The sequence below is a fragment of the Zalophus californianus genome, chromosome 9, assembly GCF_009762305.2.
Source record: "Zalophus californianus isolate mZalCal1 chromosome 9, mZalCal1.pri.v2, whole genome shotgun sequence".
Classification (NCBI taxonomy): Eukaryota; Metazoa; Chordata; class Mammalia; order Carnivora; family Otariidae; genus Zalophus; species Zalophus californianus.
In genome coordinates, this window is record NC_045603.1 from 9,285,790 (window position 1) to 9,306,117 (window position 20,328).

At 59.6% G+C, this 20,328-nt stretch overlaps 1 protein-coding gene across 1 annotated transcript in view; it reads right to left on the minus strand.

The window, feature by feature from the left end:
• Positions 1 to 18,444, minus strand: part of MGAT3 (beta-1,4-mannosyl-glycoprotein 4-beta-N-acetylglucosaminyltransferase) — a 37,557-nt gene extending 19,113 nt beyond the window's left edge. The window contains 2 exon segments of the mRNA XM_027594937.2: positions 10,761 to 10,939; positions 17,408 to 18,444. Coding sequence (XP_027450738.2) covers positions 10,761 to 10,822 — 62 coding nt within the window. The 5' untranslated portion in view covers positions 10,823 to 10,939; positions 17,408 to 18,444.
• Positions 18,445 to 20,328: the final 1,884 nt, after the last annotated feature.

The window sequence follows — 20,328 nt, forward strand, 5'->3', positions numbered from 1 at the left end:
CACCCGGCTGCCCAGGCCAGGAGCCCAGGAGCCATCCTCAACCCTCCCCCTTGTGGACCCCGCACGTCTATCACCAAGCGCGTCTATTCCAAGCCCCAGTACTTTCAGCGCACCCGTCCCGCTGTGCCACTGTCCATGCTGGTCGCACCACGAGCAGCACTCACCTGGACAAGAGCAGCGGCCTTCCCAGAGGCCCCCTGGCCTGGTCCCCGTGACCCAAACAAAAGCCACATCCAATGCTGCCCCTCCCAGGCTGGAACTCCTGCCCTCAGGATGAAGTCCAGATCCTGTAGGAGGCTCCGAGTTCCTGTGTAATCTTTCACTCCCGGTCTCCAGGTGGACTCAGCTGAACCGCACTTCCCCAAAGGTGCCCCTGGCCTGCCCCCCAGGGCTCCTCACTCCACACTGGGCGGTGCTGCCCGGCTCCCCTGGGGCCCCAGCTCCGGGCCTGATGCAAAGAAGGTCCTGACCTTGGCTTGCTGAATGAAGACATGACCCTCCCCCACAAACCCACACACCTGCACCTGCAGTCAGTGCTGCTGGTCCCTGAGGCCTGGGCTGGGGCTTGGAAAAGTCTAGATCGGCCTGGGCAGAGAATACCCGGATGAGGTGGCTCATCTCCATGAACCGGACGGGGTCGCTTGCCATGGGAGGGCAGTGGTGGAGAGGGGCGACACGGGAAAGGACTCCAGCCTTCAGAGCATCACGATGGCTGATGAGCCGGAGGCGGCCCAGGAAGAAGGCGAAAAACGAAGTGAGTGCGGTTCACCACCGGGTGCTCAGTGGCTAGCACCATGCCTGGCGTGCAGTAGGGGCTCGACCAGCTGCTGCGGAGGGAAAGAATGGGTTGGAACCCTGGCTCTGCCACCCACAGCTCTGGGACCCTACTCTCCCCAAGGCCTAAAGGGGAGGCCGCTGACACCCGCCTGCAGGGTCCTTGCAGGGATCTGGGGAGGTGACGCGGCTGCTCCTGGCTCGGAGCCTGCAGCTCCAGGGCCCGGGGAACCCGAGCAGCCCAAGCCCCCGCCTGCGGGAGTGGCGGGGCCGGAGCAGGTGCACAGCTGGTTGGCTCTGCCACCCTGGGCACCTGGGGAGCCCCTGCAAAGCTGCAACAATAAGCCCTTTCTCTTTTTCCTCCCCAGTTAATCTCAGCCCACCCCTGCCAGCGAGGAGCCACAGCCCCCTTGGGTCAGGCCCTGACCATCTCCACCGGGGACACTCAGGAAGCCCCCACCAAATGGCAGGGGATACCACGCAGGACCGCAGGCACTGGGCCCCTGCTCCATAATATGGAGCCACCAATCTGTTCCTGATCCTTTAATCACTCAGTCCTTCCCACCTGCTAGATCCAGAGACCATTCCAAGAAAGGCCTGCAAGTGCCCAAAAGTTCCACTGAGTGTGGGGAAGAAGACAGAACAACAGCAGTTGAGCAGACCATCACCACCAGGGGACAGGGTCCTTCCAGGAGGCAGGTGGCCAGAGTCCAGGCCTCAGCCACACCATGAACCGCCCAGGAAAGCCTGGGCACCAAGGGCAGCAGCCCCTTCCCAAGTGAAGTGCTCCATCTCAGCTCGCTGTCACACAGCCATCATGGGGAAACTGAGGCTTGGAGAAGGGACAGGCCTTGCCCAAGGTCAGGCAGCAGCAAGCTGCGGGGAGGGCCCAGCTCAGCAGAGACCACGAGCATGCGCACCAACGCTCACCCAGGCTCCAGACCTCCCCATCCCTGGACCACCTCGTTTTCCCCAATGACCACTGGGGGACTTGATCTTCCAGCTTCTGGCTGACATCTGTGCTCCCAGTTCTGGAAGGGCTGCATTCCAGGTCTGCTGCTCTGTTTTCCTCCTCTGAGTTCCGTGACCCAGCTTCTGTGGTCTGAATCAAGGGGTGCTACTCGATGCTGTGTTCTGGGGTCTGGTCCCCAGGTTCTCCTTCAGAGAGTTCTGCAGTCCAGGTTCTGCCCGCCACCGGAGGCAGGAGGACTCACAGCAGGAGGACTCACAGCCCCGGGGCCCGTGCTCCAGCTCCATCGGTCCTCAGGGCTGCTTTAGAGCAGCAAAAGCCGCATGGAGGGCCAGCACAGTGTTCCCAGGTCCCGGATCCCAGGGGATCCGCAGGGGTCCCCGCCGCAGGGGATCGGAGCGCATACCCACAGCTGGGCAGGATTGTCCTTCCCCGCACCCCTCCCCCCGCCGTCTCTCCAGGACAACGCTTCTGACCACCCTTGGCCCCGCTGGCCTCAGCCCTCACCAGTCTGCACTGCAACAGACCCCAAGACGGCACTTCCCAAGGACAGAGACCTTGGGTCACGTTTCTTTGGGGTCAGGGCCTGGTACCTCCTTAGTGGGTGTCTGATAAACACCCGCTGAATGAATTAACTGGGTGGGCCGGAGGTACTGGCAAGATTATATACTGGCACAGCCGAAAGGACAAGTGGTCATATACGATGGAGCTGTTCCTGCTGTGTGTGGGGGAAGGGGACGTGCACAAAACCTATGCACAAAGATACACACGCGGTCACACCCTGGAGTCAGCAGATCTGTGCCCCTGGCACCTAGCCTGGGCCCAGGCACTTGTTGGACAACAGCTGAACGAATGAATGAGAGCTCTGTACCAGGCACAGGGGCAGGGGCCTGGGGAGACAGAGACGGCATCCTCACCCACGATCAAGGCTCAGCCGTGAGGACAAATACCATATCCGCCAGGCAGAACTTGACTGCTTTGCAGGAGGACCCCTGGAAAGGCGCTTCGGGGCAGGAGTCAGTAAGAAGGCAGTCAACAGTGATGCACACCCACTGGGGTGAAGCAAACAGCCCTGGGGGCCGCCTCTGGCTGGAAGAGGCGGATGGCAGCACCTGGGGGCCGAGTGGGCCGGCTTTCCAGGTGGAGGTGGGAGGCAAGGGCTCCGAGGCACTGCAGGAAGGAGGTCAGAGGTTTGAATGGGCGTGTTTGGCTGGCTACATGGCCTCGAGGCTCCCCAGCCTGGTCCCCTGTCTGGGCTGAGGTGACAGTCACCTGAGCTGGGCTGCACCTTACAGTTGCTTTCTCTGCCCGGCCCACTGGCATCTCCCTCAAGGCCCTGCACTGTAAGCAGGCCCTCGGCAGACCTGCCCTGTCCTTAGGGTTCTCGTTCTCAGCATCCTGTGGAGCAGACAGATGGAAATTCTGGCAGGGAGAATCAGCCCTGCCCTTGGGGAGGGAGTCAGGCAGGGCTTCCTGGGCAGGGGGTGGGGGTGGGGGGGTGAGGGGTGTCTCAAGGGATGAGCCAGCCCCTGCCAGGAGAGGAGGGGAAGGCCCTTCCAGACAAGGGACGGCATCTGCAAAGGCCAGGAAAGCTAGCACCTGGATTTCCAGTCTAGGTGGGGGTACCAGTGCCTGGAGGCAGGGACCACGAATTCTATTACCTCCCCCGCCAGTGGCGGGTACAGGGCCACTGCCCATACCGAGGGGTGGCCCCAAACATTTCTAACAGCAGTGACATGCCAGGCCCCAGTAGCAGCCCTCAACACCCTTGCGAGGGGGTTTGCCTGGGGTCCCCCTGCCCCACTCCCAGACCCCCCAGCCCTGGTGGAGCCTCAACACCTCTGCTCTTCACCTTGGGTTATGGCGGGTGTGTGACCTTGAACCAGTCGCCCATACTCTGTGGGCCTCAGCTCAAAGACTGAAGCCTGTCCTGGGCTGTTCCAAGGACCAGATGGGACCAGAGGCCTGGCTCTGCCTCCCCAAAGGGGATCCCAAACACTTACTGTGTGCCAGAGCCCCCAACACACGCCTCTTTGTTTCTCTCTTCCGCCAGCCTGGAGGAGGGCTCTCTTCCCACCACTACCCCTTAGAGACGCAGAAGTCCCCTCGGGGGCAGGTTTTCTAACTCCAGGATATGGGCGTAGTTGAAAACCTACAGCCAAACCTGAGCCACTGCTAGAACCAACGGAGATAATGTGTTGGGTGCTTTGTACATGACAGAGTGCTACAGAGTCATTGGTTCTTTTGCCCAAAGGGCAAGGCTCCGGACTGCAGAACCACCCCCTGGCTGTGAGCCCGGCAAGTCGCCTGCCCTGCCCAGGACTCAGTTTCCACAGAATGCAATGAGGATTACTTGAGCACCACCACCCAGGGATCCTGTGATACTGAAATGAAATCATGCAAGAGAGCACCAGCATCTCGCTCCCATTCAGGCCATCAGTGAATTCCGACTATTCACCATCACAGTCCTAGGAGATGACTGGGAAGGCACCCCCTCAGTCTTCCTCCCAAACCCGCCAACCTACACGGCTTCCTGCCCCTCTCACCATCACCATTCAACGAATACGAAAGAAATATTTATCAAATGCCTTTTCCACCTCAGGCAAGGGGCCAGCCCCCGGAGAGTGCCTGTGTAGCCCAGCCTGGAAGCCCAGCTCCTCCCTGGCCATCGGCAACCCTCCCTGTTCCCCTTCCCTGGCCACCATCACTCACCCAGCACGATGCACCCAGACTGTGTGCCAGGCCCGGGGTAGCCAGAGTGGGGCCCTGAGCGATTTCTCCAGAGTGTTAAGCAAGCTACGTGGGGTCCATGGCCAGCCGGGACCTGTTTCCAGAAGGAAACGGCAGCAGCAGGTGTCTGGATAAAGGGATGGGGGAGTCAGCATGGTGCGTGCAAAGCTGGGTTAGGGCAAGAGAGAGAGAGGCCGAGAACACAGGTGGGGGAGCAGGGTCCCAGGGATCTGGGTTGAGGACAAGGGGGTCTCTTGAGGCGGCCTGGACTCCACTGGGCTGGGCAGGCTTTCTTGGAGCCCACAGGCCTCGTAGCCCCAGAACAGCATTTTAAAAAACCGGGTTTGCAGCCCTCTCTCCCACAGTGAGAGTCTGACTCAGCGGGGTGGGGTGGGGCCTGGGAAATATGTATTTTCCCCAAGCGGCCCAGGTGAGGCTAAGCAGGGCTTCCAGAGACAGCCCCAGGACAATGGGAAAGAAGGGAGCGGCCCCAGGGCTCCGAGGAGGGTGGCCTGGAGGCCAGAACACCAGTGAAGTCGCTGTCTCAGGCATCCAAGCTTCAGAGACCACTCTCCTCTGAGTGACTGAGGGGCCTAGACTCGGAGCCCCATCAAGGCGCTGGGGTCCTACAGGCTGGATACGATCCCAGCCCTGCCCCTTCCTGGCCCTGAGCCCCGGGCCCCAGGCACCCTCAAACTGCCAAATGGGGATAATAATAGTACCTACTTCGAGGGAAGTTAGGAGGCGTCGCTGGGATAATGCAGACAAAGTGCTTGGCCCAGCGCCCGGCACATAGTAAGTGCTCGATAAATAGCAGCAAATGATTATGACTCAGAGGTCAAGGTGGGGTAGAACGGCCTGGGAAGTCATCCATCACGGGTCTCTGTCAACCAGAATCCTGGAGACTGCCTCTGGCTGCCCTCCCTCGCTCAGACCCCCATCTGGGCTGCCCCTTCTGGGAAGTTCCCAGCCTGCCTGGCGAGGGCAGCTGGACGGCAGACCCGGAGGAGACCCCAGTGTCAGCAGGGCTCCGGCCTCCTGTCCTGGCCCTCACCCTGTTCCTCCCCAGGGATTCCTACTTCAGTGGGAACCACAGTCTTGAGCCAAATAAGCTCTAATTTCATAAAACAACGGAGCAATGAGGTACGTGAACGATTCTTATTGTTCCAATTTTATTTGTATAAAAAAGACGAAAATAAGTGAGCCCACAGGGGACTTTCCACTTGAGGCGGTGCAAGAAAAAGTATTTTGGGACCCTGATTACTTCCTGGATTCCTGGCAGGGCCATGGGCCCATGTGGTCCCCGTCCAAGACCACGGGAGGGTGGTCTACTACCCTCCACCACACTGATTCCGGCCCCGCCCAGGGCCTCACTTCCCTTCTAGGAGGTGTGGATAAGCAGGGTCCCTGTGACCATCCCTCTGTGGTCTGAGGCTGCCCTCCTGAGGGTCGGTCTCCTCCACCAGGGATGAAGAAGGGGGGAGGATGGGGCAAAGGGCAGGGCCACTCCCGGGGGCTGACAATCATTAATTCACTTAATCATCCATCCATCCACCCATCCACCCATCCATCCATTCATTCGAGCTCCTAGAGGACGCGGAACTCGCAGCCTCACTGAGCACGCAATAGCAAACACATTAACGAGACAGACGTGGTACTCTGCCAGCCCAGAGCAAGGAGCTTCCCTGCACGACTGATGCTCAGCTCGGATGGAGAGGATGGGTCATCACTAACAAGACACTGTGCCTCCATTTCCCCATCTGCAAAGGGGATGATCACAGTACCTCTGTCACAGGTTGCTCTAGAGACGTAACAAATGTCAGGTATTGATATTTTGATGGGCAGGCAGTGTGCCCAAGAGAGGCTGTAAGGCCGGGGGTGACAGCAGAAGGGGAGAAGGGTCTGCGCGATGTGGGGTGGAGGGCTGGCACAGAGTTTCAGGGGACATTGGAAGAGGTGGGTGGAACAGACATTCAGGCAGAGGGAAGAGCATAAGCAAGGGAATAGAATTTGACATTTGAGGCCTATCTGGACCATATCTCAGAGCTCTGTCAGGCGGAAGCTTGGGATCCAGCTGGGTCATTCTGTGCAGACAGCCCAAACCAGGCCACGGTCAAAGGGAGCTAGAACTAGAGTGAGGCAGGGTCTGAGGTGTGGAGGCTCCCAGGAAGGGAGGCACCAGCCCTCCTCCCCCCCTGCCCTGCATCTCACTGTGGGTACTTATTCAGAGTGATCTGGTCCTGCCCTCAACCTGTCCAATGTCCCCCGCTCCTCCCAGCTACAGCACGGCCTGGCTGCTCCCCAAGTCTACCCGACCAGCAGTCTCTGGAGCCTCTCTTCTCATTCAACTTCCATTTATTAAACACCTACTGAATGCCCGGGTGCTGAAGTTGGCTTGTACCAGCTCCCACTGTGACATGGATGAGCTGTTGGTAGAGCTTCAGATGGGCCTTGCTGGAAGATTTACACCACAGAAACCTGCCAACACTGTTCATCGGGACCTTTTTTCTCCCAGAGAGTCTGCTGCCAGCATACCATTGCCCCTGCCCCAGCAATGGACACAGAAAGGCAGGCCTCTGCCTATAGGGACTCACAACAGCAACGTAGACACCTTATCTAGAGGAGCAGTCTGCATCATCTACAAGGAGGCAGGGGGTGAACCAGGAGACTCATTCTGAAAGAGGGGGCATGAATGCTTACTAGAAATGGAACCAAGCTGTTCAAATAGCACTAGTGTGCATCATTCCCATTTTAGAGGCAAGGAAACTGAGGCCCAGAGAGGCAGAGTCACACTAGTCCACAGCTGCACGGGAAGAAGTGGCAGAGTCGAGATTCGAACCTAGGCCACTGGATCCAGAATCCTTGCTTTTAACTTCTGCACTTGACTGTCCCACAGTGCAATTATTGCCACCCTCCCCCTGCCCCTAAGCAGCCAGCACAGGGCTAGGCAAGACCACGGATGCCCAGGACTATTTGCTGCCCAACTACATTCCATTCTCCTGGGGGCAAGGTCTGTGTCCTCTCCACCTGGCTGCCCAGGACAGTGCCCCTCATAGGAGGTCATTGTGTTTGTTGGTCTCAGTGTCTGGAGAACCTTCTGGAAGGGAGCCCTGGTCCCCATGAGCAGGGCTAGAACTGGCTAGCAGGAGCGCTGCAGCATGGAGAACAAAGAGGCTTTGGCCTTGGGGAACACAGCAGGGTTCTGCTGAATGTCATGGCTAAGGTACCCACAGGGGCAAGAATAGGCTGTCTACGCAGACCACCCGGCTCCAGGCACTGCCCCTTGCTCTTCTCTTCTCCCAGAATAACGTGAGGACGTGGACATGCAATTCCCCCAGCCCTTGGCTCCCCCCGGGGTCACATCCAGCCCTCACATGATCCTCATCACCACCGGTACAAAGTGAGCCAGTAAAGTGAGCCTGGCCCACCAGCTGACATCAGTGTCCCCGTTTTCCAGATAATGATCCTGACACAGCAGACAGGGATTTCCCGACTACTTCTCAGGTGCTGGGCACCCTAAACTCATCATCTCATTCAGACCTCTCCACAACCCTGTGGCAGACTCTCCCCATTTGACAGATGTGGAAACTGAGCCTCAGAAAGCGGACTTGCTTGCGGCGGCCCAGCCACCACAGTAAGAGGGATCTCAGATGTGGGTCAGGCAGCCCTGACCGCAACAGGGGCCCTGGGCAGACTCAGGAGGGGATTCCGAGCCAGATGGCAGCACTCCCAGCCCCATCTGCTCCTCACTGTCCTCAGAAGCTAGTGCCAGCTCCCTGGTAGGGCCTGCCACCTCACCTCCACCTGGCCCTCCTTCCCATCAGCTTGGGCACTCCTCTCTCTTCACCCCGCCCTGCTTGACCAGCACCCCTCTCCAGCTCTCCACTCGTATCAGGCACTCCCATCTCAGAGCTTCTGCTCCTGCCATTCCCTCTACCTAGAGTGCCCTTCCCTCCTCTCCCCAGCAAGCCAACTCTTCCAGCAAGTTCTCTCTCCTCCTTGGGCTGGCGGCACCTCTTTCAAACTTTCAGAGGACCCTGTGCCTATCTCCTTGGTCCTCGGAGGCCCCCTGCCTGGATCTTTAGTAACTGCCCCGGGAGGTGAGGCGCCAGTGCCCACAATTCCCCATCGGGGCAGATCTGGACTGGTGTCCCAGGAGTGAGAAGGAGTACCATCGGGATGGGGGCAGTGCCGGTTCTGGGGGACCATGGAGGGGTCTCCCTGGGGTAGTATTCCTGCGCACACCCCTTCTAGAGAGTCTTCCAGAGCTGGGAGAGTCACCTGACCTCAGGCCACCAAACCCATCTCTGCTTCTCATGGCACCCCAGCTCAGGCTCCACCATTCCCACTTACACCCAGGCGCGCTCCCCTCCCCACCCCCGGTTCCAGAACTCACTATTTGCAGATATTTATAGCGCCCTCCCCCAGCCAGGTTCCCTCCCCCGCCCTGGGCAGTGCAGTGAAAAGAGCGGGAGCCCCCCCCCAAAGAATCGGGGGTGCTCTTCCCACTCCCCTCTGCCTGGTCGCCACGAGCAGCCACAGTCCCAGCCCCCGCACCCGCCCTGCTCCCGGACCGCGCCTGGGCCTCCGCCGCCGCAGCCCCGGGTCGGGGGTGGGGAAGGCGGGCGCTGAGGCCTCCCACCCCCAGCCCCGCGCCGCGGCGGAGGTTTGTGGTGGGGGGGCGCACGGCGCACAAAGCGCCGCTCGAGCCCCGCGCCGCGGGGACGCCCCCCGCCCAGGCCGGGGGAGGGGATCGGAGGGATGAGGCTTTGCCCTCCGGGGCCGGGAAAAGCTCCGCGGAGCAGCCGGGTTGGGGGAGGGGGCGCCGGAGCTGAGTAGCCTCCCAGGCATCCCCCCCAGCTCGGCCCCCCCCAGCACCCTCCCCCTGGCCCCGTGCTCCCGCCCCCGCCCCTAGGGTCACGCTCACGGAGGGGGCCGTGGGAGCCGTGACGGGGGGCGCCGCGAGCGCGGAGGAGGCGGCGCGGAGATGGAGGCGGAGGGCCGGGAGTGCGGGGATGGCGGGGCTGCGGCGCGGGCCCTCGGGACGCCGGGGTCAACTCACCCATCGCCTGCTGGGTCTCAGCAGCGGCGGCAGCAGCGGCGGCGGCGGCTCCGCGGCCCCCCGGGGCCCCCGGCGGGGAGATGCTGGCGTCCGCCGCAGCCTCTCGCCCCATCCCGGGCTCCGGCAGCGGCTGCGGTGGGCGCCCGGCATCGCGGGCGGCGCGGCCCGGCCCCGATCCCCGCCCCCCGCCCCCACCTCCACCCCGTCCCGCGGGCCCGGCGCGGCCGCCTGGCTGCACCCCGGGGCCGCGGCTGGGGGCCGGCGAGCGGACGGACGCGGGGGAGGGCCCCCCGGGAGGCGCGCGGGGGGTGGGGGTGCGGAGGCGAGGCCCGAGCGCCGCGCGCAGAGGTGCCCGCTCCCGCCCGGCTCGGCGGCTCCGGCCCCCGCCCCACCCCCACCGGAGCCCCCTCCCCTCCGCCGCCGGCTGCGCTCCGCTCGCCGCGCCGCTCTGGGCCGGGGGGCGCCTCGGGCCGCAGTCTCCGGCCGCCGCTGCTCCGCGCCTCCCGCGTGTGCGATCAAATGTGTGTGTGTGCGCGCCCCTGCCTGTGACCGTGCGTGCGCCGGCCCACGGCCGGGTGCGTCCTGGGCGGTTGTGTGTGCGATGGGAGGCGGGGCGGGTCAGAGTGTGTGTGTCTGTCTGGTGTGTGCATGGGTGTGCGCGTCCGCTTCTGTGTGCGTCTGTGTTTTGCAGTGTGCATGGGACTGTGTGACCTACAGTTCCCGGGAGTGCCTGGGCGTGCACATCTGCGTTATGGTGTGTGCGTGGATCCGGCGGCTGTGCCTGCGTGTACCTGGACCGTGATTGTGTGCACGTATCTGTGACCGTGTGGAGGGGCCTCTCGGGCTCGTGTGCGTGCGTGACTCTGGGCGGCTGTGCTTACACGTACACCCATCGAGGATCGTGTGCAGAGGCCTGGTCTTCTATTGCGGTGCGTGCATACCACTAGGCCTTTGACCCAGTCTACGCAGGTCTGTGTGTCTGCGTGGGTGCGTGGCCAGTGTATACCGAGCCGGGGTCCACGGGCCTTTGTCTGCCTGTATCCTTCCGACACCGCCCTGTACGTGTACATATACGTATGTGCCAGAGCCACTGTGCGCTCCCTCCCCAGGCCCCACCGCTCTCTCTCCCCCAGCCCCGTCCCTGACTCCTGTCCTGGGCATAAACCTCCCCTCCCCCACGCCCTTCAGCGAAACTCAAGGCCCCAAGGTCCGCGCGTTGCCTACCTCTTGAGCCTCCTCTCCCGCCATCTGGCCACCAGTGGTTCTCCGAGCGCCCACCACTTCATACCCTGGCTTCTCGTGATCTTGCTTGGGGCTCCGAGGTGGCCTCCATGTGCTTCCCGCCCTTCTGGCAGTTCCTTCCGCTCAGGGACTCCCGGGTGAAGCAGTCACTTCCGCCCCGTCTGCGGGGCACCCTGGGTAGACAGTGAGCACCGCTCTGAACTACAGGTGAAGGTGCATGGGGAGGGCTGAGAGACGGCTCAAGGCTAGGTCCCAGCAAATGTCCTCAAGGGGGGATCCCACTGGCCTTTGCTAGGCCTTTGGAGCTGCCTCTGGCTGGGCTTCCTGCTCCACGTGCCCCCTGCCCACCTTCATCTATCTTTGCCAAGCAGACAGTGACCCTTTTCGAACGTTCACCTGAGCTGGTCACTCTCCCCCCGACTCCTCAGTGGCTCCCACTTGCCCTCAGCTTCAGCTCAGTGCCTGGGCAGGGCAGGAGGCCCTGGTGACCTGGCTCTGTCTCTTCTCCACCCTCACTCCCACCCCTCTTCTCTGTGGAGACTCCCTCTAAGCCAAGAGTAGGCAAACTATTTTGTGTAAGGGCCAGCTAGTCAATATTTTAGGCTTTGCTGCCTGTAGGGTTTCTGTCTCAACTACTCAATTCTGCCACTGTAGTATAAAATCAGCCATAGACAATATGTGAAGGAATGAGCATGGCTGTGTTCCAATAAAACTTTATTTATGGACACTAAAGTGTGAATTTTATGTAATTTTCTTGTGTGTGAAACCTTATTCTTCTTTCGTTTTTTTTTTTTTTCCTAATCTTTGAAAATGTAAAAATCATTCCCAGCTGGCATCACTCTAAGCACATCCCTGTACCTTTTGTAACATCCTTATGACTCCCTTGCTTCAGGTATCCTGCATTCCCTGCCAATCCCATCTATTCTACCCCAAAAAGTCAGCATTCTCTTCCCTACCTGCTCCTCCAGCTGACTCTCTGCCCTTCTCTTTCCACTGTGGAGAAGGTTCCCAGTGGAACCCTCACACAGGCTCACCTCCGTCTCTTCCGCCTCTCCCCATGCCTCTGCCTGGGGACTCTTGTCACCTGGAAAGGGCCATCTCAGAGACAGAGACACTTTCCTTGCCCCTGACTTCCCCAGGAGAATCTGCTCTTCCTCCGCTGGCCTCTCCTGCGGCAACTTGGGCAACCTTTGGCCCAAGAGAAAGGCACTGTTTCAGGTCTGGCTTGCTCTGGGCATCTTGGAAACCTCAAAGCTGGCCCATTAGCACCAAGCTGGGAACGAAATATCATATCCCTCCATGTTCACAGCTCCCATCAAAGGGTGCCCAAGGTAACAAGACTAGGGGGCCCTGGAGCCTGGACTGAAACCCGGGTTTGCGGGACTCTCTCATTCATTCTCCATGCTGGGGTGTTCACAGGGAGCAGCCAATGGCAGTCATCTCTCACCGAGTGTGTACTCTTTCTTCCCGTGACAATCTCTGGCTCCCAAGGCTATGAGCCAAGAAGGTCCAGATCAAGGCCTGAGCCACAAATACGCCTTTTTCATCCCTTGAAGTTTTTTAATTGATTTGGGTGAACAGATAATAGCTACACAGCACAAATTTGAAAATTATTGAAAGATGTCCAGTGGAAAGGAAGCTCCCAGCCCCAGCCCCGGCCACCCACTTTCCTTCATGACATTTTTTTTTTTTTTTTGGATGCAGTTCATTTGATGTGAAGCCATTTTGTTGTGACCTAAAAACCAATCCATTACATTTATAGCTTGTCTCCCTTTTGGTTTTTTAAAATAAGGTGTGAGGGGAGCCTGGGTGGCTCAGTTGTTAGGTGTCTGCCTTCGGCTCAGGTCATGATCCCAGGGTCCTGGGATCGAGCCCCGCATCGGGCTCCCTGCTCGGCGGGAAGCCTGCTTCTCCCTCTCCCACTCCCCCTGCTTGTGTTCCCTCTCTCGCTGTGTCTCCCTCTGTCAAATAAATAAATAAAATCGTAAAATAAATAAATAAATAAAATAAGGTGTGAAACCGATGTTTTCTCCCGTCCTTGAGCCTCCAGGCCCTGCCTGTGTTATGGACTAAAAAGTAAGGATCCATGGGGAGGGTCCCACTGTTCGGGGATAAGCGGGTTCAGGAACCAGAGAGATCTGGCTTGGGTCTGGGTCTTCATGTGAGTGGCTTAGCTCTCAGTTTCCTCATCTGTGAAATGGGGATAAGGAAGCCTCCCTCCTCAAGTGCCTCAGAGGGTGAAATGGGTCCCTGTACATAAGGCGCCCCCCTCAGGGCATGCCAGCCAGATTGTCCTAGCTGGCACAGCGATCACAGGGCCACTGTCTCCTGAGCACCCTTAGCTGGGTCCGGGGGAGACACCCAATAAGTATTTGCCAGGAAAAAAAAATGATTAGTGCCATTTGTGTGCATATTACCTGTCATTAAAAAAAGCAGTGATTGTTCATCTTGACCTGTCTGAAAATGGCCACTTGAGGAAAGCTGTGTTCCCAAGGCCCTGCTTCAGGCGTCTATACCCTGGATCCCTCACGAGAGCACCCACACCCACATGTGGGTGCCCCTAAGTTCATGCAGGGGTAAGGTACCCGCCAGGGCAGCTGGGTAGAGGAACAAGTGCGGGATTGCCCTGCCCTGCCTGGAGCTGGCTGGGTCAGACTCCGGGGGACTGCTCACTAAGCTCCTTCCTCCCCCCTCCACTCCGGTCTTTGTTCTCCTGACCTTTCTGGATTCCAAGCTTCTTTGAGGCCGCAAGAGAGTCAGCCTTGGTGGGGCCATACCCAAGTCAGCCTCTGCCTGCCCAGTGCACTCTGGCAGTCTCTATGAGCGGTGGGGGCTGTGTGTGGCCAGCCTGCCCTCCAGCCCCTCAGAGATGACTAGTGACTTGCTCAGTCACACGCAGAGTCAGCCCACCAGGCCCCACCTCTCTACCCTCCCAACCCCAGGAGCCCACCTCTGCGAGAGCTGGCCAGAAGAGGAGATAAGCCTGTTTCTTCTCCAGCGTTTAGAGAGGTCTGGCACACAGCAGGTGCTCAGCAGGTGGAGAAGCTGAACACTGGCACGACTGATGAATCTAGCTTCCTTGTGTGTGCCAGTCACTCCGAGGCCCTAAGCCTCAGTTTCCTCGTCTGTAGAATGGAAGTAATCACTGCCCAACATCACGCTGGAATCTGGACCTTTCCAACTTCTCCCTCCTCACTCACTTCTTGTCCTCTCTCTAAGCCACCAAAGAGGATGTGGGGGAGGGTTGGGGGCGGGGGGGGGGGCCTTGGTAGGTCACCCTCCTTCCCTGCCCCCTCCTCTAGGGCCTGACAAGGAAGCTGTGCAAGCCTGAAAGCTGAAAGAAGCCCAGATACAAGATTAGCCAGCCCAAGGTGGTGTCACCTTACAGCTCGGCAGTCGTCTTTCACCTGGGGCCCATTTGGCTCTGTGAACAATTGCTAGGTCTGTTGCCCCTTCCCGCAGCTGCTGCCTGGCCCGTGGGAGCCACATTCCTCCCTCCCTGGGTCATCTGCCTCCTGGCCCTGGGTCCCCGAGGTGGGGAGTCCCTGACCCCTGCCAAGGGCCAAGCTCCAGCCCTGCCAAGGCTCCTGGCAGGCAGGGAGCGCGGCGTGAGCTGGCTCCTAGCCTTCGGTGTCTTCATCTGCAGAATGGGCTCGAGGGTGGCTGCCTGACCCCATGTGGGTCGCCAGCAGGGCTATTCAATAAACGTCAGGTTCCCTTCCTTCTCTCTCCCCTGCTGGCTGGCAGCCTGCCCTGCCCTCCCCCACCTGCACTCCCTCCACTCATCCATGAATGAGCCCTTCCCAGAAGCACACCGCAGGCCGCCCTCGGAAATGCTTGCCGTTTCTCCAACTCTTCTCAGCCCTGCCCCTCGGCGTATCTTAAGTCTTTCTGCCCAGAAAGCCTTTCTGGCAAATCTTCTACTCATCCTTCAAGACCCGACCCAATGTGCCCTCCCCCCAGAGGCCACTGTGACTTCCGGTTCCCAGAGGGCTTGCTCATGCCCCATTGGGAGAGTACCCCCATCAGGGCCTTTGCTGTCCCTGGACTCTGCCTGCAGTGCCCTTTCCAGCCCGTCCGCCCATCTCTAAGTACTCATTCCACCCATCCCAGCGTCCAGGGCAAATCCTATCTCATCCTGTGCCCAAGTGCTTCCAGAAAGGCCCCGCAGGGAGGCCAGGATACCAGGCAGGAAGTGCTCAGGACCCCAGCCTCCCAGCCGGGCCTCTTTAACATAACGATGAGATGGGGTTTGCCCTGACGCCTTTCTCAGTGCTGGGAGACAGAGGGCTCTAAGGCAGGGGTCCCTGATGCCTCCAGGTTTGTCTGGGCCAGGTCCCGCTGCCTGGGTGAGCTTGGACAAGTCTTCTCTCTACAAGCCTCAGTTTCCACATGTGTTAAGTAGAGGGGATGGATTAGACAGGGGGCCAGGAATCTCCTGAAATTCCCTGTCCCATGGCATGTGCGCGCGTGAGCACGTGGGAGTGCACATGCACACGTATAAACATGGGTGTTAGACTGTGTACCCTTGGGGGTGATGCACTTGCTTGTGTGAACCCGTGTGTGAGTGTGTTTGTGCGTGCGTGCACATGCATGGTTCTCTGGGAGAGGGTCTCTGCTTGTTATTGGATTCTCAAAGGATTCAGGCCCCGGGGGAAGGATTGCCATGCTCTCCCGCACAATTCCTTGGTGTTCCTCCCTCAGTGGGGACTCCGGTCAGTCCTCCACGGCTCCGCCTCTGTCCTTGCAGTAGCTTCCCTACACCTGTTCCTGCTTCTGCTCCCTTCCCACAGAAGCGAGCGGTCAGTGTGACTCTGGAAGGCACAAGTCAGATCACCTCCCTCCTCCGCTCAAATTGCGCCGTGGCTCCCCACTCAGCCAAAGTGAGGTCAGTTGCTACGGTGGGGGGGGGGCGGTCACAAGTCCCCACCTGGTCTGGGTTGGTGCCTCCCTGGCCCCCTTCCTCCACACTGTCCCCATGCTCATCAACCTGCTATGTGGTGGCTGTTTCCTCCATCCAGACCTCTCTTCCCCCCAGGTACCCATGGGGCTCCTCCTTTTTCCAGTCTCAGTGCAAATGCAGGGCCCCCCCAGCACCCTTTAGGGTACAGCTCCCCGATCCCTTTGTCTACTCTCCTTTCTCCATAACACTTTTGACCATCTAGCCTACAAGATAACTTCCTATGCTTCTTGTTCTTTCGCTTGTCTCCCCCTGCCCCCACTCCCCAGAACATAAGCCCTGCCAGGACAAGGATCTGTCTGTCCTGCCCCCGCTGCTGTCACCCCAGCACCTGGCACAGCCCAGCACATAGTAGGTGCTCAATAAATACTGTCGCATAAGCTTCAGACCACCGCCTTCCCTGGCCCTCATGCGCAGTGTCTACTGTGGGGGGCAAGGGATGGCGGGAACCCAGAGAGAACAGCACTGGCCTTCCAGGCAGGGGAGACCTTGAGACTGAAACAGTCCTCCTGTTAGGGCTGGGACCGCTGCGTGGTTGCAAATGGATGTGACCCAGGACGCCAATCGCCCTTGGTACCATGAGCTGCACACTTAGCTGGGCCCTGGCAACCACTCCTCGAAACGGGGGAGCCTGCTCTGTCTGCAAGCCCTCCTCCTTCCCCGGGCAGCCCCCACCAGCCCCACGTGCTGCATCCCCATGTGAGTAACAGAGCCCACCCGATGGCTGAGACGCAGAGCCAGGACCTGGACCCCAGAGCCCAGTGCTCTGGCCAGCAGGCGCCAGATTCCTGCTGTGTCTTCTCCCTCACGGCAGCCAACCCCACAGAGAGAGGAAGGCGAGCACATGGTGGGGCGGGGTTATAACCACTCACTGATTGGGAGCCTACTGTATGCCTGCCTCTGGGCTCCAGGCTGCAGCGGAGCAGAGAGGAACCAGACTCTCCCCTGCCCCCAGGGGGACCCAGACCACTGGATGAGCCGGAAAGACAGCAGGGAGGCGGCCAATGGTCCAGCTAGGGGGCTGGGAGGGTGGAGGCTGCATCGGCCAGGCCTCAGAGGCTGGGGCAGATTTGGAAACACAGCAAAAGGGAGGAAAAGGGCGTCCAGGCTGAGGATGGTTGGGTAAGGAACTAGTCATAGCCAGAAAGTGGGGGCGCAGGGTGCGTGGAGGGAGTAATTCAGCCTAAGGAACCCCCACAAGCTCCAGAGACACCACAGGTGCTGAGGGAGGACTTGGCAGTGACACCCACTGCAGCCCACGGCCAGCCCAGGAGGGGGGCCTGCAGGAGTGAGGCTCGGGGGCTGGGTCACAACCGGAAGTCACACCAGGGGGAGAAGTGGACACACCCACACCCACAGGCGTGTGCACACACCGACACATGCATGGAGCAGGCCCCCATCTGCTGGCGAGAGCACCTGCTGGGAGACTCCCTCCCCTTGTGTCTCACGCACATGCACCCCGGAGCCTGGTACACACAGACCCACAGACACACTCCCTGTGCACACACACAGAACACGCCTCTACACCCACAGGCTCTGCTGGGCACTCCCCACAAACTCACAGGAGGACATTCCACAGGGCCACCGCAGGGAGGGCAGGGCAAAGCACGGCCCCCCCAGAACCGCCCTCCTGCCTCCTAGCACCCTGCTTTACACGGCCAGCACCTGCCTTGGCAAAGGGGCCTCGAAACACCATCAACAGAGGTGAGGCACGAGCGGAGCGATGCTGAGTCCCGGCCTGTCCATCCTCCAGCAGCCTTGGCTTCTGGGGCCCTTCAGCAAGGCTCCATCCTCACCGCTGCTGAGCCAAGTCCTTGCCCGTACTACAGTTCTTGGAGGTGCCTTGGGTCAGCAGTTTCTCTTGTCCTTGTGACAGCCAGGAATCGGAGTAACAGGGTGCTGCTGGGAGTCTTGTTCAGGGTCCAGGCTGTGCGCTGGAGCGGGGCTGATGGGCAGAACTAGAGGAAGAACTAGAGGAAGGGAGAGGTTCACCCCCGAAAGGGAGCTACCGTCAAGGCCTGAGGCTGACGGAACTGTCCTGATGGGGCGGATTGAGCCTCACGCCCGTGACCTAGGTGGGGCCCCAAGGGCATCTCCTGCGGCGCCCGGTGCACTCACACCTGCGGGGGGCCACTCACAGCACCGCAGCAGCCCGGATCCCGGGACAGCTTCGGTGGCTGCGAGAGATCTGGGCGGTGGGCTGGGAACCGGTCAGAACAAGCCAGTTTCTTCATGGGCACCGCGGCCCTGCCGTGGCTCCACCATTCCTCCCCGTTCTTTAGTGACTCCTCCTGGGACGGACATTCCAGACCTTTCCATGCCAGCCGCGCTCCCTTTGGCCCGCTGTCCGCCCCTTGCCGGGGCCTGACTAGCGCACACGCGCACACACACACACACACACACACACACACACACACACACACACGAGGCCTCTTGCGGCCCCCAACGGGCCGTCCTCCAGTTTATGCAACCGGCTTTTGTGGTGGCTTTTGCGGTGGGGCTTCTGGCGCTGTTGCTCGCTGCCTGTGATCTGCTGCGCTCATGGCTCGGAGAGGCTCAGGTGCTCAAAAAATTCTGGTGTAAAGAAAGCTCAGCCATGTTACGGTGTCAGACCATGGATTAGAACACGGATGAAGACGGCAGGGCTTGAGTTCTGCTATCGTTGCTGCTTTGGGCCATTTTCATCTCCCTGTGCCTCAATTTCTCCTTTTGTACCAGGGGAAGAAGTGTGTCTACTGTGTGGGATTTTTGTCAGGAGTAAGTTCAGACATGGTCAGTGCTTGGGACATAGTGGGTGCCATTATTACCACATACCGCTATTACTGGCTCATAGGTGGTCAGTGCTCAGAGTCCCTGTGACTTCCTTCTGGAATCTTCTAGTTGGGAGGGGTCTTTGAAAGCCTTGGAGTTCCAGCCTAGTCCATTGCACCAGGGAGAAAACAGGGACCAGAGAGGGGCTGGGGCCTGCCCAGGGCCAGAAGAGGCTAGCTGCTAGCACAAGACCCCATAACCATGGCCTTCAACCATGGCAGTGCACATGGCCCAAGGCCCTGAGGCCCAGACCACTTGCCTTGGCTGGGCACTGCCGCTCTTCAGGATGTTTGACCCCTGCCTCTAGCCGGGACTGGGGCTGCAGAGGTCTGGGCCCCATGATGTGAAGAAGCCCTGCCAGGGCTGGGGCCTGTGCAGAAGAGACACCCTGCTTCTGGTACCTTCTCTGGAGGTCAGAGCACCCACCCTCAGCTTAGGACCAGGATCTTCAATGAGTCCAGACTTTGTAGGGCCTGCTGGCTTTATACCTTCTTGGGGGGATGTTGGTGGCATGGGCAGGCTGTGGAGAGAGCTGGGGTGGGAGTCAGGAGCCAGGGTTCTAGAACAGTCCACACCCCTTGACTCAATGAGTCACTTGTACAATGAGGGGCTTGGCCTTGGGAATTCCTCAAAGTAGATGGGCGCCTCTCCCAGGTCACAAAGCCAATTCTCTGAACTTGTCCCCACAAGGCATACCACTCCTGGCAGGGGAGGAGGTAATTCAGGCCAGGGAAGGGGGATCATCAGATGGGGGATGGTAGAGGGTATGCAACAGGTCAGGAAGGGGCCCAGCTGAGCAGGGAGCCTCCTGGCCAAGGGTCTGACTCTCCTATGGCCTTAAGTCTGCCAGTGCAGACACATGCCCCACACTGGCCCCCTTCATCCTTTCTGCCCCAGGGTGGCGTGTCCTGGCAGAGGGGGGTGGGGAAGGCCGGAGCCCAGGGACAGAGGCCAGGGCTCAGTGTCCATAGGAGGGGATGCGCGGGCCAGACTGTCTTGGTGCCCACCAGGATTCCTAGCACCACTGCCCTGCCGTGCATGCCCCCCAGGAACTGCCAGACCACCTCCAGCCCTGCCAGACACCCATCAGGGCTGCCAGTGCTCCCTGGGGCTTGGAGTTTCCCCGGAGTACAAGAAAGAATCGGGATCCCTTGTGCCTTGCCGGAGGGAAGGTAACAATGGTGCAGCCGCTGGGGAAAACAGTATGGCAGTTCCTCAAAAAATAAGACACGGACTTATCATATGATTCAGCAATTCCACTTCTGGGTACATACACCCCCAAATTGAAAGCAGGGACCTGAACAAATATTGATGCACCCGTGTACATAGCATTTTTATTCACAAGAGCCAAAAGGTGGAAGCAGCGCAAGGGTCCACTGATGGATGAACGGTCTGTGCATACATCGGAATATTATTCAGCCTTCATAAGAAAGGAAATGCTGACGCATACCGCCCTATGGGCGAACCTTGAAAACATTATACAAAGCGAAATGAGCCAGTCACAAAAGGACAAATACTGTATGACTCCACTTACACGAGGTACCTAGAAGAGTCAAGTTCATAGAGACAGGAAGAACGCGACTGCCTGGGAATGGGGAATTACTTTAAACGGAATAGTTTCAGGGACACTGGGTGGCTCTGTCGGTTGAGTGTCCGACTCTCGATCTGAGCTCAAGTCATGATCTCGGGGTCCTGGGATCGAGTCCCACGTTGGGCTCCGTGCTCAGCAGGGAGTCTGCTTCTCCCTCCCTCTCCTTCTGCCCCTCCCCTCGTGCTCTC